This window comes from Eublepharis macularius, chromosome 1, assembly GCF_028583425.1.
Source record: "Eublepharis macularius isolate TG4126 chromosome 1, MPM_Emac_v1.0, whole genome shotgun sequence".
NCBI classification, from domain to species: Eukaryota; Metazoa; Chordata; class Lepidosauria; order Squamata; family Eublepharidae; genus Eublepharis; species Eublepharis macularius.
Window position 1 is genome coordinate 211593602 of NC_072790.1, and position 15748 is coordinate 211609349.

The 15748-nt window shown below is 41.4% G+C and overlaps 1 protein-coding gene across 2 annotated transcripts in view; it reads right to left on the reverse strand.

Moving 5' to 3' along the window:
* Positions 1 to 2728: 2728 nt before the first annotated feature.
* The window catches only part of ASB3 (ankyrin repeat and SOCS box containing 3), a 46519-nt gene continuing 33499 nt past the window's right edge, over positions 2729 to 15748 (reverse strand). For both annotated transcript variants that reach the window (XM_054986492.1, XM_054986483.1), the window contains exons 7-10: positions 15144 to 15341; positions 13098 to 13340; positions 8071 to 8204; positions 2729 to 3984 (exon numbers count right to left, since the gene is read on the reverse strand). In XM_054986492.1, coding sequence (XP_054842467.1) covers positions 3734 to 3984; positions 8071 to 8204; positions 13098 to 13340; positions 15144 to 15341 — 826 coding nt within the window. In that variant the 3' untranslated portion in view covers positions 2729 to 3733. The remainder of the gene's footprint in view (positions 3985 to 8070; positions 8205 to 13097; positions 13341 to 15143; positions 15342 to 15748) is intronic.

Below are 15748 nucleotides of genomic sequence, written 5' to 3' on the forward strand. Positions count from 1 at the left end.
AATAAACACGAAACTTCAAACGTTTAAAATCATGACACGTTGGTATCTTACACCTAACAAATTATCAACAATATATCCCACTAATTCACATATCTGTTGGAGTAACTGTGGTGCAATTGGTTCATATGCACACTGTTGGTGGCAATATCCTACAATTAAGAAATTTTGGAAAGAAATTCTTTACCAAATCGAACAAATAACAGGCTATAAAATATGCTTAAAGCCCTTAATAATCTGTTTAGATTACTGGCAAGACGTCAATAGACCAACAATAAGACGAGAATTAAAAAATAGTTTATTGGTAATGGCTAAAACTTTAATAGCAACAAAATGGAATAAACAGCTACCTTCCACCACAGACCAATGGCTCACAAAAGTGTGGGATCAATTTATAACCGAAAAAATAACATATAATATACAACAAAATATGCTACATACAGGAACATCATCTTTCTATGAAAAATGGGAACCTTTTTTTGAATTTATTGCTAGCAATGACTTATACCCTTCAAATCCAATATATCAGAGCATCCTTGACACTTAGTTGCTAAAACATTGTACCTAACAATTTAAGAATATTGTATACAAACCTATAATTGTAATTATGTTTTGTATTTTGCAAACTTTACTGTTTTCTTTGTTGTAACTGGACCTGTTGAATACTTTCCCAATAAAAGTTTAATTAAAAAAGACACACACACAATTTTGATCATTTGCCACAATGAGCTTATGCAAATATTTGCACCTTTGTAATGACAGCGCTTCTTCCATTTGCTGATGTGAGCCAATGGAAGACCTTGATTACAAACAAGTTTCGACTCATCTAGGACACAGAGCACTCTAACAAAGAATAAAGAACTAGGAAGTGGGGGGACCTGTACTTACAAAACCACAGACATTACAGATGCATTCAGAAGTCACAATAAACAAAGGTGATCAAACCCTGGCTAGTCTCCATTCATTTGTTGTAACTATCTAACAAAACAAGTCTGATTGTTAGGCACACCACTGAAAATTCAAAACTATTGTTTGCAATGGTGGGTTAATCACACTAGTGTGAATTGTAGTTTATTGTGATTGTAGAGAAATGCATTTGAATTTGGAGGTTTGGACAGTGCAAAACCTTCTCCTTTAGGTTTTTTTTTTAAATTCATCTCTCTCAGGAGGAGAGGAGCCAAAAGTTCTTCAGCCCTGCCCCACCAGCCTTTAGAAATGCTAATGACCTTCCAGACCAGAGACAATAAAATTGCCAACTCACACCTCTAGCTGGAAACTGACTATTAGTTGTACCAACTACGGTTTGTTACAGTGTCCAGATATAGCCTAAAACTGTCTAGATGGTGTTTTATAGTATGAAGCTTATTTGCCTATAGTCTTGGAGGCTCCCGTGCACTGGGACACAAGTAAATTAATGTCCAATTTATTGCCTGTGTTAAGGTTGATAATTTCTTAAAATGTGCGCCGTATTTTTAATACCTAAAATTCTCAACCTGAACTGCAGTTCCAGCAATATTTGCATTTAGACAGACTTCTCTGGGCTAGCCTGTCATAAACCGGAAAAAAGGAATAGCAAGTGAAGAATACTACACAAATCTGTCATTTTAAAGAAAGATCGAGACAGAAAATTATTTGTATGGAAATGAAATTATGGATTCATAAAATACCTGATAACAAGTTCCCGCAAGAAAAATGGCAGGTGTTTTTGGCATGGTGAAGTACAAGTCTTACCACATCTACCACATCAATGTATTTTCTTTCAACAGCTGCAAACCAAGGTCTGAAAATCATTATTGTTATCAAATATGCTAACTGCATTCAACTCAATTACCTCCTTTGTGAAAATGTGGTTTCGCACCCACCACAGAAGTCAGAACTAGCGCTCCATGCAGATTTATACTGCAGTGAACCTGACCAAAATTCTCCATACATAGGCATTACCTCCTCCATCACTGTGGGAAAGAAAGGACACAACTGATTCTCCAAACCTGTTTGCATTGGATATAAACCTACCACACTGCTATTTCTGAACTCTAAAGTCATATAGCATGCCAATGTGGCCAGATGACTGTCTCTCAGCAAAGCAGGCAATGCCCTACCAATCAGCACTGTTGCCTCCTTTCCCATCCCTTCCCAGCACCTACTTTCAAGGCTGTGACCGCTACTCTGAAAGCTGCAGAACTCCATTAACTCCTCCTATGGTAACGTAACAGGAAATAAAACAGAAACCAATGAGGAGGAGGAGCAATGGGATTCCTAGAACAGCAGCTGCCCCTTTTTCTCAATTGAGCATCAAGGAAATGGAGCAGCTGGTATAAGGGAAGAGGCTGGCAGCAAAAGCAAAATCATGTGAGAATAACATTGTGCTGGAGCAAAGCAAAGAAAGAAACCAAAGAGAAAAGGTGTTGGAGCAAAGCAGAGGGAGAGAAAAATGAAAGAGAGAAGACAAAGTGCTGGGATACTAGTGGGCAAGCACTTCGTGAGCCCTCTCACAACTCTTTCTTTCTTTTTAAAACTTCACTAGTGTTTGAGAACGCCTTTATTTTAGACATAAGTGCTGCCCTGTGGGTTTGCATTGAAATAGAACTATGCTGCTGGTCTGTATTCATGGCAATTCAGATACTGTGTGTGTTATGTGATGTCACTTCCGACTTATGGTGCCCCTAAGAATTAACAGCCTCCAAAATGTCCTATCATTAACAGCCTTGCTCAGAACTTGCAAACTGGAGGCTGTAGCAAACCCATCTGATCAAGCTGCATTGTACCTTTACATGCTGATGCCTTCCACCCACCTTTTGGCTGGGATATAAAGGCTCAGGATTTCCATTCCTACTCGTGTCTGAAGAAGGGAGCGCTAACTTTTAAAAGCTTACACTCTACTACAGACAAACTCGGCTACCCATCTAAAACCTTTCAAGAGGAAAGATGGCTTAGGATTTGGTCAGGGCCTATATGTCACTTTATAGAGCAAGCTACTAAAATGATTGTGTCACCACTAAAGAAAAGATGATGTTTTGCAAAGGGACAAAGAGTGATTGGTTACCTTTTCTCATCAGTAAACATCGGCCAGGACCAAAACCCAACAGAACAGAACAAAACAGAGAACATGCAAACAGCCATGCCCACGCTGCTCTATCCACATGTAGTTGCATTACTGCCTCCAGAAGCCACCTTTCCTTTAGGGAGTCACACGCATACTAGATTCTTCTCTAAAGTGATTATAGGGGATCCAGTTTTTCCTAGTCCTGCTCCCGATACACAAACTGGAAATGTCAATTGCACTGAAGAATTCAGGTCATTGTAGTAATATTCAAATTAATGCCAGGATGAGTTACATTTTTGATTGTAAAGACAGACAACTGTGTCCACATGGTTGCAAAAAAAAGTTGGTCTTTATTTTGGAATGATCAGTGGTAGTAATTATTTCTATTTTCATTAACTGGAATACTGAACTGTTTACAGGAAAAACTACAATTAAAAGTTGTAATCATTTGAAGCTCATTACGATGCAACTCTAAGCCCAGTTACATCCTTCTACGTCCCCTGAAATCAGTGGGCTTACAAGGCTGTAACTCTGATTAGAATTGCAGTTAGTTTCTTTAAAAAAGAGTTAAGTGTCTCCTATAATGAGCAATTATTGACCTCTCTGCCATGGAAGCCACTTCCGCACAGAGCCAGGACATGCTCCTCGTAACTACCAGAAGTTTATGGGTACTCTGTTGACCCTCCATCAGCTCTAAGTTCCTCTTCTCTCTGTAGTTCCTGAAATGTCTAGAGGTGGCAGAGCATCTCCTTCATGTACTTCTCCCAAAGTCAGGGAAGACTGTGAAACAGCATATGTTCTTAATATGTCCAAGAACAGTAAGTAATCCTGTAGACCGGCGGGCAATGGTAACTGCCGGATGAACTGGTCTGATCGTAAACGATCGCATGTTAAAAGTGATCGGATCTCCAGGCGGCAAAGGTGAGACAAGGAAGGGATGGATTCTGTCAGAATAAAAATAGAAATTAAATTATTAAGAGCTCAGTTATAAGAAAGCTCCCTCTCCCTCTCATCATGAGTAGCCACCTCACAAAACAGGTAAGCAAAGAGACTGGCCTCTATGGGAGGAAGCAGAGGTAACTGCACCCCCACCCCCCACCCCAAGTTTGCAACCAAGCTCTAAGAACATCCCTGTTGGATCAAACTACAGATAGTCCAGCATCTTGTTGCCCTCAATACTCAATCTGATATTACCTTTAAAGGCCTACATAAACCTGCTACTAGCATACCTGAAGGACTGCCTACTCCCTTATAAACTTACCTGACACTACAGTCATCTTCTGAGGGCCTGCTTTGAGTGTCTCCACCTTGAGATTAGGTGGCTGGCAACCTAGGAGAAGGCCTTCTCGGTCATGGTACCCAAAATCTGGATCTCTTTCCCCCAACAGACTCATCTATATCCCCTTCTGTTGCTGTCTTCCGCCAGCAGGTGAAGAGGATTTTGTTTCACTTGGTGTTCCTTCCTGCTGTTTTAATTGCAGTTTTTATATGTTTATTTTAGCTTTGCTTTCAGGGTTTATCAGATTTGCTTTTATTATATATGTTTTTAATCTGTTAGCCACTTCGATGGCCCTGATGAGGAAAGAAAAGCAGAATGTATTTTTTTAAAGAAATTAAATTAAAAAGTAACTTCTGCAACTGCAGCACCCAAAGCACTCAACCAACGTTCAGGTGGTCCTTCTGTTGGGTGACAAGTTGTACCAACACAAGATATGCTTTGGTTACTAGCATTCTTTAGAGAGCTTGTTCACCAGTATTGGATCCTTGCTAATGCTATGTCTCTGTAAACTTATGACATTGTTTATGGAAATGTCCTTGACACTGTGTGGAAATGCCTACCCTTGTCCTCGCTAGTGATTGTACTGATCTCACACTATGTAATCCACCTTGAGTCTCAGTGAGAAAGGTGGACTATAAATAACATAAATAAAAATAAAATAAAAAAGGCTCACTGGACTGAATAAAGACCAACCATAACTGCCCAAATTCATTTCCACAAAGGTTCCTGCATATTGTATCTGAAGATTTCATGCCCTAGGTGACGAGTCCCCCCAACTTCAATGAAGCTGTTAGGTACCAGGCACGATACGATACGCAATAAAAATCACAAAAATGTTTGTGTATTTATCTCAAACAGGGCCTTAACCAGGGAGAGAGCAGGAAGGAAACCACAGAATGCTAGCCTGTCGACAGTGGATGACCTGCCTACACACTCAGAATCATGGAACACAGATTAGTTTTGTTTGACCTGTTCAGGGCTAACTTTGCAGATCTAAACCCATGTTTAACTTTACACTTTTAAAAATGCTGCTTAGCTTTAAACAGGACATGCATAAAACAGCAGCTTGGATCCTGTCCAAAGTTAACACTGACTGAAAGATTTCTATTAATGGAGCATAATGCCTGCGTGAATGTGGGATCTTTCTAGTTTTAAAAATTATTTTTTTTTTAGTTTTAAAATGTTTATTCTAGATTTCTGAAAAATTATGTACTGTCAGATGTCACTACTGCACTGTTTCTTTCATAAATTTAACAGTGAGTGATTCTCGATTGGCTATTGGCTAGTTAATTCTTGAGATGGCCAAATATGTGGATACTTAAATCCAGAGACTGGAGCCATGACAGATCTTTCTACAAACCTGAGATAAGCCCCAGGCTTCCAGAAGAACCCGAAATCTCAAAACAAATACATGGGGGTTAAAAACACCTGAAAATAATAGAAAAGTACCTGAAGCTTTAAGAAGCTCAGTGGCCATTGTGCATGTTGCTAGGCAACCACAACTGTATTGCTGGATTTCAGCCCCTTGGTTTCCATCAGTAAAAGACATACAGAGAGCACAGGGCTCTTTCTAGGGCTATTTTGGCCTCTGAGGGAGGTCTCAACAGGGCCAGGCCCACCAGCAACCGCCAGGTGACTTGATGAACTTGCCTGACTCACATAGGACTGGGAACTTGCTACAGTTCAACACTAATTACCCTATAAAAGCCACGGTTGTGTAGTGGCTAGAGTTTCAGACTAGGATCTGTTTTGAATCACCACTCTACTGTGGAAGCTCACTGGGTGACCTTGGGCCAGTCACACATACTCAGCCTAACCTAACTCACAAGGCTGTTGTGAGGATAAAGTGGAGAGGAGGAGAAAGATGTAAGCTACTTCCGTCCCCATTGTGAAGAATGGGTATAAAGTGCAGTGAATACATATAAATATCTCTGGCCTCCCCTTTCCTTCTGCTTAAACCCTAGCCACCACAGTATCAATAGAAAGGGGAGACAGAAGCTTTTATTAACTGGATGGTAGTATGTAGCTTTGTGTTACCTGACGTGCTTTTATTTGTCACCCCACTAATGCAGTACTTGATAGTGAGGTGATTAGAAACCTCTTTCCCACAGCTATTTTGACCTGACAGACAGCGCACAGATGGAACAGAACCATCCCCAAAGATTTATTTACAAAAAATAAGTTGTAGAAACAGTTTAAAAGCTTTTGTGGAATAAACAGTAAGAACAAATGTACAAATGGCTCACGACTACACTCACCAGAGGTTAAGCTTTTACCCCACTGGGAGTTAACTGACTGAACCTAAGTCTAAGTTGACAACACAGAGGGGGAAGCTGTTGCCTTTTTCTGAGACAGGGCTGTTCAGCATTCAAGGTTCAGTTGTAACCTTTTTAACACAGCTGACAGACTTCTACCCATGTCCTAGGCCACGCTTTTGAACTTTCAGAGACTGTGGTCTCTGAACAAGTACCAGAAAAGTTCAATATGGGACAGGCCCTTCACAGAGTGCTTGTTTACTTCCTTAAAACAAAATTCCTATTCTATCCTAACCAAAAAAAAGCCCAAAATAAAAAGCCCCTCTCACCTTATGCCCTGCAATATCCCTGTCCTTTTTCAAGCTGTGGTGGTTAATCTCACTCCCACCCAGTGAACGTTCCAGGGGCTCTGACTGGCTAGCCAGTTTGCAAGGCTTGCTTTACAGTAGAATCCACAGGATTGGTTCAGAGTCTTGGAAAAGAGATGGAACTTTGGGGTTGATTGCCACAATTCCCCACCATGCAACTGGGCCACAGTATTCTCAGGAAAGTGGGGGGAGAGTGGTTAAAGGTAGGCTGGGTGGGTGGAAAGGGGGAAAAGGAAACAGGAAAAGGGAGCAAGTCCTTGTGGGCTCCCCAATTGTTTACACTATTAAACAGCATATACAGAGGTGATTAAGTTTAAAGGCAGGTAGAAGGTCACTCAGGCCCATTGGTAACCTTTCATAGGAACAATCAACCACTCTCCGAGTAGCAATATCCCAGTGCTGCTGTAATGGTTTTTTTATCCTTGTCTGAATGCTCTGCAGCAGCTTCTCCCCACTTTCATGTGAAGGAGGCAGTGACACACCATGCACCTGTGCTATGGATGAGAAAATGACAGCACCGGCAGCCTTTTCCATTTGCTCCTCCTCCTTCACGTTATATGCACAAACATCCTTACCCTGGCTGGAAAGCAGCATGGCATTACCTCTTTCCCCTGCATCAAAGCTGCTGTTTCCTCTTCCAAGTTAAAACTGAGGCAACTGTCTATGTTTTCCCCTTTAGGGCAAGTTAAAAAGGGGGGATCCTTGGGAAAATAACAGAGGAAAGTTTCAGGTAGGTAGCCATGTTGGTCTACAGTAGAACAGGAGGATTTCAGTCTAGCAGCATCTTAAAGACCGACAGGATTTCCAGGGTAGAAGCTTTTGAGAGTCAAAACGCCCTTCTTCAGAGTGGATTTGGGATATCTGAAGAAAAGAGCTCTAACTCTTGAAAGTTTATACCTTGAAAATCTTGTTGGTCTCTAAGGTGCCAAAGGACTCAAATTCTGCTATTCAGCAAAGCACCTGAGCACTGCAAAAACGCTCCAAGATGCTGTAATTTTTGTACAAATGTACATTTTGTGATTGGCTCTTCCCAACAAGACACCATTTCAGTAGCTTCCAAGACTTGCACTTCCCAAGGCTCTGCCAAGTAGATCTGCCTTCCCTTCAATGAGCTGCAAGTTGGCTTACCGAAGTGACTACAAGGTACCCATGCAGAGGTTCTTTCATGCTCTGAAAGGATCTGTTGCACATCCCAAGGAAGTCTCTTCCAATCAGTGAATTCTAACAGAAAATTCAGGGCATCATTGTTCGCAGAGCAAATCCTAGGAATGAAAAAAAAATACAAAGTGTTTATAGAAAAGTATCAACGGGGTTTGTAAGATTGAAGTTTTTATTGGGGGGGGGTGGATTTGGGGGATTGATTGCTTAATTGTGTATTGTCAGCCACCTTGGGTCATTGGGAAAGAATGGGTATAAGTATTTTAATAAATAAATAAAAATTCTTAATCCTATGTACAGATCAGATATACCCAAACGGTAGTCTTCAGCATGTTCTTCATTTATCTGTTGATCTAATCATGCTGTACGTCTAGCATTCAACTTCTGAAGGAACAGTAGAAAGGCAAAAAGACACAAACATCAGAGCCTATTAGGATCAAAGCATTTTGTTTTTCTGTTTCTTTTCTATCCAAGAATGCAATTAGTTCCACTTATCCTGTCCTTCTGCAAAACAAACAATTATGTTGCCTTACAAAGGCCACAGAAGTTAAAATTTTCATGGTTATTTACTAGAGGTGCCCATAAAATTCTTGCCATCCAAATTTCTTCCTGGATTTTGGGTTCCAAGACCTGGTCTTGTTTCTGGACAGGCACCATTAGCAATTCACCATTCTTTGCTTTTTCCTTCGACTCTGTTCACATCTCTGCATGTGCACAGTGTTTTGCAGATTTTAGTTCACATCGCATGTTCTCCCTCTTTTAGAGGTTACTCTTGCTTTCTAGCACAGATACACCTTGACTAAATCACAGAGCAGAAAGGGATCCAGATGCAGTTGTCCTGTCCTTTCTGTCCTATGAGTTACTCAAACTGCATACGCTCAGTAATGCATCAGTAACATGTAAAGGGAGAAAGGCACAAACTGAACACTGTCGTAAACATACACCCTTTCCAAAATTCACCTTTAGAAACTTCCCAATTTAAATCAAAACAGAGAGAAGTCAGAGTCTGTGAAATGACAACAGAACAAAACGGAGGAAATCCACGTATTGCTGCAACTTAACCTCTTTCATGGGAGAGGGGAAATTCTAATCCAGTGCAACAGCATTTTTTCCATACTAAAAACAGGCAATCAGAGGGAAGTTCCTGGTTCAAACACCAATCCAACCCTAACCTTGCGCACCACCACTCTTCTCAAGCTGCCCACGTATGCGATGCAGTAATAGCACCAGAGTACTTGTTGGTAGGATCACGGTGCTTTTGTAACCTCGTGTGTAATGTTGTGCTGTGGTTTAAAATACAAGCCTCAATATAAGGGAAGTGGGGGCCAGATGGCTAAGCGAAGCGCGTGGTGATTGGATGGCTGCTGCACCCTGGAGGGTGGAGTTGACTGGTTTGTTCAGGGGGAGAGGGAGGCGCCAAAGACTGAGAAAGGAATTTGAAAACAAGCAGAAATCTGAAACAGAGCTGGGGGGAAATGCTGAAAATTCTAAATAAACTGTATTTCCACTTTAAAAAAATAAAAGCAGCCATCTTATGTTAGAACAAAGGATCCCCCTTTTATCGCACAGTCACACCACCTCGACACATTGACCATCCTGTCCTTTTACCAAATATAAGTAAAGCTATCCGGTACTTTGCGTTACACTAGCAGTGCAATCCTATGGACAGTTACTCCAGACTATGTCCACTGACTTCAATGGGCTTAAGACTGGAGTGACTCACCATAGGATTGCACTATAAGAGACCTAAGATCTCTTATAGTTTGGTTACAGTGAAAAATCAGGGGATTAAAACTTTGCAAGTAATAGAAACCATGATTGTAACTTTAAGAAAAGAATACTCCCTGAGATCTCAGTGGCCTTTTCGGAGGTTGCTGGGGAACCACGACAGTATTACTGAGCCTTCGAAAGCCTTGGGTTCTGTAAAGCAAAGCCACTGGCAGGGTGGACTTAAGAGTCTAAAACAGCCCTGGAAAGGGTCTTGCCCCCATCCCTCATCTTGTGCCTGATGGAGGCGGGCTTGGTGGGGACAGGCCTGGCAGAAGTCATTGTACAACTGGGCCAGAATTTTCCTGGGAAGAGGCTGCCAGGGGAAGAATGGAGGGACAACTGAAGACAGGGGAGCAGATAAAAGTAGGGGGGCTGGTAGGTATGTAGGAAGGTAGGTAGAGAAGAAGGAAGCAGGAAAAGGGCTATGGGGGCTGCCAGGGAAGAGAAACAGGGAACAGTGGAGGAGGAAGAATAAAAGAGAAAAAAAGAGAGACACATTTCCCCCCCCCCACCACAAGTCCTTGCAGATCCTTTAATTATTTTACTACTTCAAGTTTACTTATGTCTCCATTCCGTCTGAAGCACAACACTTCACAAGACTGGATGTCCCCTTCCCAGATCGGTTCATCTCTCACACAGCTGGCCCTACCCATGATTAATGATAACCAGTGTTAGCTACTATCACAGATGTAATTTTTCTCCATCTCTTAATCATAGTTAAGAGATCAGAAATGGCCTGTGATCTTCCCTACCCCCTCCCATTTGAATTATTCCTACACATAATTGAGCATTTCACCAGCATCTATGTCCACACCTATCACTGTTATCTTAAACTAAAAGTTGAAATTGGTTCCCAAAAACCTGGTTAAAGCTGTATCAGAACCTATGCCAAGTGAAGTCAGCTAAGTACCCTACAGGCATTCTACATGCGGCAGTCAACAAGGCTTTCTTATCATGGCCTGAAAGATTCAGGTCTCTCCCCCAATCCCATTTTTGTGTTTCTAACATCCAGCCTGATAAAGAGTTCTGAAGAACTCAGAAACTTGCACAGTTCTGTCATACTGATCTTGATAAAAAGTATTACATGGCTTTTGGTTTTCAACTTTGCCACAGAACAGCACGGCTGCCCTCTTTTTCTGACAACATCATAGCATAGCTGAAAAACTGCAGAGGAAAGGAGCGGAGGGCGTCCATACTCCCCCCCTCCCCCACCACCACTGTTGGAGTACAGCATAGGATTGCTATTCCCTTCAACATTCAGGAACGGACTGGAACAGCAAACCAGCTTAGTTATTAACCAGAGTTATTTACTTGGATCATAGGATTTATGTTACCCCCGGTCAGAAACCATGTTCCGAGTGCTGACAGGGTCAGGCTTCAAAGGCTGGAGGGGGAACATAGGTAGTTGGTCTGGATACAGCCTGGAAAGGAGGCCAAGCCAATGTCACAATTCACAGTCAGTGACTGGAATGGGTCATAAGGACCATATCACTCCAGGTTTGGCTCATCTACACTGGCTCCCAATTTGTTTGGGGGCACTGAGGACCTTTAAGAATAGCATTTCTTAAGGACCACCAATTTCCACACAAACCTACCCTACTAGTAGTCATCATCTGAGGCCCTGCTTTGAGTGCCTGTCACATTATGAAGCTAGATGTGTGCAACCCAAGAAAGACTTCTCAGTCATGGTGCTATAATTATGGAACTCCCTCCCCAAGAAGTTTCCTTCAGTGCAAGTTGACTGAATCAAGAGATTGCAGCAGACTTTATGGACAACAATGGCATGTTAGTTCTCTGGGATGACCCACGTCCCAGAGCTGAGGAAATCCCTGTTTTAGGATACTTGAATGGCCTACGTTCTCCAAACAACAGAATCAAAGAAGAGAATTGGAACCTGATCTGCAAGATGCTTTCAACTGCATGCCTTAAAACCTTGTTCCAGAGTACTGAGGCGTGGGGGTGGGTGGGTATTTGCAGTCCTGCTTGCTGGGTTCTACCAGCCACCCATGCACATCCTCAACATTCAAGAATCCAGGATTGCCTCTGCCTATATGAAGTGACTCACAGCTTCAAATAAGCTAGTCTGCTCTTCTCTATGTACTTGCATAGAATAAATGAAGAAAAGACAACTGTATGTGGTGGTGTAGTGGTCAGAGTATTGGACTATGATCTACTGAGACCCAGATTCAAATCCCAGTTCCACAATGGAAGCCTGCTAGAGGACTCAGCCTAGCCTGCCTCATACTGGAAATAGTTATTTTGTTTTACTAGCAGAATCACCCAATCCGAAGCATTTTCCCAATATGCAATGATTAGGCTTTTAGACAAATATTCTAGAAAAGTTAAAATTTACATTTTATTGCAGCAGATTCCATTCACAGCATTTTCTTGTAGAAGACAGAAAAAAGAATGCTAGTGTAAAACTAACTTTCCCTATTCAGTATGGCCAGCTATTACGGCTTGCATGTGGGTATGTAGATTAAGCCTCTGTGACAGAAATCATGGAAAGGTGTCCATGGAAGTCCATGAGGTGAGACAAAATCTCTCACAATATATACAGGAAGAGGAGGAGGATTCAGGGAGGCTTTCCCACCTTGGACAAAGAGAGGTATCGTGCTAATCAGGAAAAAGTGGTCCCCAATGTCCCGGATGCTAAATTGTCTATTATAACACCTCACAGAGTTGTTATGAGGATAAAATAGAGGAGGGAAGAATGATGTTGAAAGCCATCAGTGAGGGGTTTCTGGGGCAAGTGGTTCCAGACTCTGAAGTCACAACTAGGAAAAACCCCTTCCACATATGTATGTATGTATGCATGTACGTATGTATGTATGTATGTATGTATGTAGCATGGGTGGCAATGACTGTCTTATTCCAGAGGATCATTGAATATAGCTGAACCCAGCACCTCACTGTTCTGAGCCTAGCCCACATCTGGGCATTCTTTTTAAAAAATGCTGCTGTTTTTCTTCTGCTTTAATTTTGAACTCTGCTAGGTTTATTATTTATAGTTGGAGTTTTTACTGCAGCTTTCTTGTTTTGTCGTTTTATTACCAATCTTAGTTGGGGCTTTAACATTACTTTACTACTGCAAACAGTTATGTATTGTTATTCTTTTATACCATTCATGGTACTCCTGTAGAAGAGTGGGATTTAAATACAGTACTTAAATAAAGACTTGTATTACATTTACACACACATGCATGTGTATGTGTCATCTTCCTTACCATGACTGGCAGAGGAGATTCACAGGATTAAATCCAGCAAGCAGGAGAGATGGCAGCCACTTTTTGTATCGGTCTTGTATATCAACTGCATGAAATTCTTTCATATGTCGGTTACAAGGAAGCTTGCAGCCCCTCTTCAAGAAATACTGAAATAAAGAGAACTTTTCATGGAACAGACAGAGGCCTAGATCAGCTTCATGAAGACTAATCCCGTATTTCAGAAGAATGAGATTAAATTTCAACCTGCAATAATGAACAAATGTAAGATTTGTTAATTTAATACAGCTTCTGTCAAAATGTTCCACTTTGGGGAAATCTCTTTTACACCAACTTTGTCTGCCAAGGAATACATACCTGCTGTGATGTACTCAATGGCAAATGCTCAGACCAGGAAGTAAAACATCACTAATTTTCAAAAGCCATTAAGGAACAGAGACTCTATAAACCCTCTGCACTGTTTATTGTGACACCTTATTTCCCGAGGGACAGGGGGAGAGGCATTCTGACTGTCAGCTAAACAACTTCACAAGTACAAATATAAAAACACAAAATCCCTCTCTAAATCAATTAAAATATCTCTACCACAATAACCAGAGAAAAATTTGCCATGATAAGCAGCTATTGCAACATGTTTCTTTAAATGATATTTTCTACAATGTTATCTACACATCCACACATTTCTTCTTTGTTGTTCCCACGCAGTCTCCCAATTTTTTTTAAAATTACTTGCATGTACTATTTTAGTGTAATAGAAAAACAGCCCCCAAGAATGAGTCCAAGAAACACAAAAGTCATTTGTGAGCTCAATACAGTGTCCCTTGACATTCAGACCTCACAAAGCTGTTTTTCTGTACAGAAGCCACGCTAGAAAATATGTTCCCATGACCCAATCAAATCAATTCCCTAATTCACATCAGCAAAGTGCAAAGTTGTTTTAGGTACCCCACTTTGCAGCACACTCTTTAGTTTTAAGAACAAGGAAGCAAGAGATGAAAATGAGGAAAGAATAAGACAGCAATTTGAGGCAAAAAGGATATGGAAAATAAACTACGCTATTTTATATACTCAACTCAAAATCATGTCAAGTTCTCAGGAGATTGCTGATAAGATCTTTGAAAGTGAGGCAATTACCTAAATGTGTTTTCTACATGCTTCTTCTTCAAAGAGTAGAGCTTCCCCAGAGAGATTTCAACTAGGTTCTTTAGTGCCTAGATATGATCCAGAACTGGGATACATCATAAAAGAGCTTACTATTTTTTTAGTGGCTTGAGAAGGAAAAGCAAATCAATGTTTTTTTTAAAAATCTACTTGTATGATGGCCAAAAGGCACATTCACATGGGACTTGTGCCCTCCCCAATCATTGCTTCAGGTGTTATCCCCTTACAGACCATTTTTGCTAGACCCAGGAGATGAGAATTCCTAACTGAAGTACTAGGAAAGAAGAGTGAAGCTTCCCAAACTTTCCCACCCAGAGACTGATTTCTTCCCCACCTCCAACTCAGCCATTTGCTAGCAGACCTGGCAAAGGGTTAACGGGCCACACAGCACTGCGGCCACCATCTCAGAAAGGTTCCATAAACGGGCCTCTAATACCTCCCACCTCTGTTCTCTCCTCCTGGCTTTCCATCAATAGACTCTTTAGCTTTAAAAAAGGAAGAGCATATGTGGGCTAACAGTGCAATCAGCTGGGCAGTGGTGGGGCCCTCTCATCATACAGCCAGTTAGAGGAGAGGCTCTCCCTTCACAATCTCCAGCTCATATCAGCCATTCACTGCCTGAATATCCAGCAGTACACATGGCAGCAATGAACTGGGTAGTGAGGGAGGCTTCCAGAGGGCAGTTCAGCTCTCAGGGGCCTCCCAGCATGGATCCCAACTGTGGGGCCCAGGGCAGCTTCCCCAGTTGCCCTGAGTCCAAGAACATTTCTGCCTGAAGGTAGCAAGCTTGTAAAATCACTGACACTAGAGTAATATTATCCTATGATGTTGATCTCTCCTTCACTACTTCCCACAGCACTCTGTACCAGACAAAAGCAATATACATACCCCTTGGTGAAAGCCAAAGACATGGGTGATCTGTGGCCATAGAACAGACAAGCTTGTGCATCTGGGCTGTAACCTTCCTCAAGTAACAGCTCCAAGCAATCTTCACGTCCACCATATATGGCTGAATAGATGGGGCTCATTTTGCCTTCAGCAGTGCCACAAAGCCGATCAGTAACTGGTATAAGGAAGCGCAAAATACTGCAGATAATACAGAACTGTGAGTTAATACAAACTTCCTGTGTACAGACAAGATCTTTCCTACAGAGCTTTACATATTAACACAGATCATAAATGTCACTTAATATTTTAATGTCTCTTAATCTTTGCTACAGTAAATTAAACAGCAGTCACGGTTTAATCTTTAATGACTGGGTGTGAAGAAAATCACTGATTTTTTTTATTTTACCCTTTTTACGTTTTAGCTACTCTATTTGCATTTTAACAAGATATTTTAGATTTATATTTACTAGAAGTTTTAATAGAAACATTTTTCTTTTGCTCCATCAACCATTTGACCTACTGCATCCTCCCAGTCAAACAAATGAGAGGCACTGCAACTCAGAGGGAGAATACATGATTTGCATGCAAAAAGTCCTGGGTTCAAC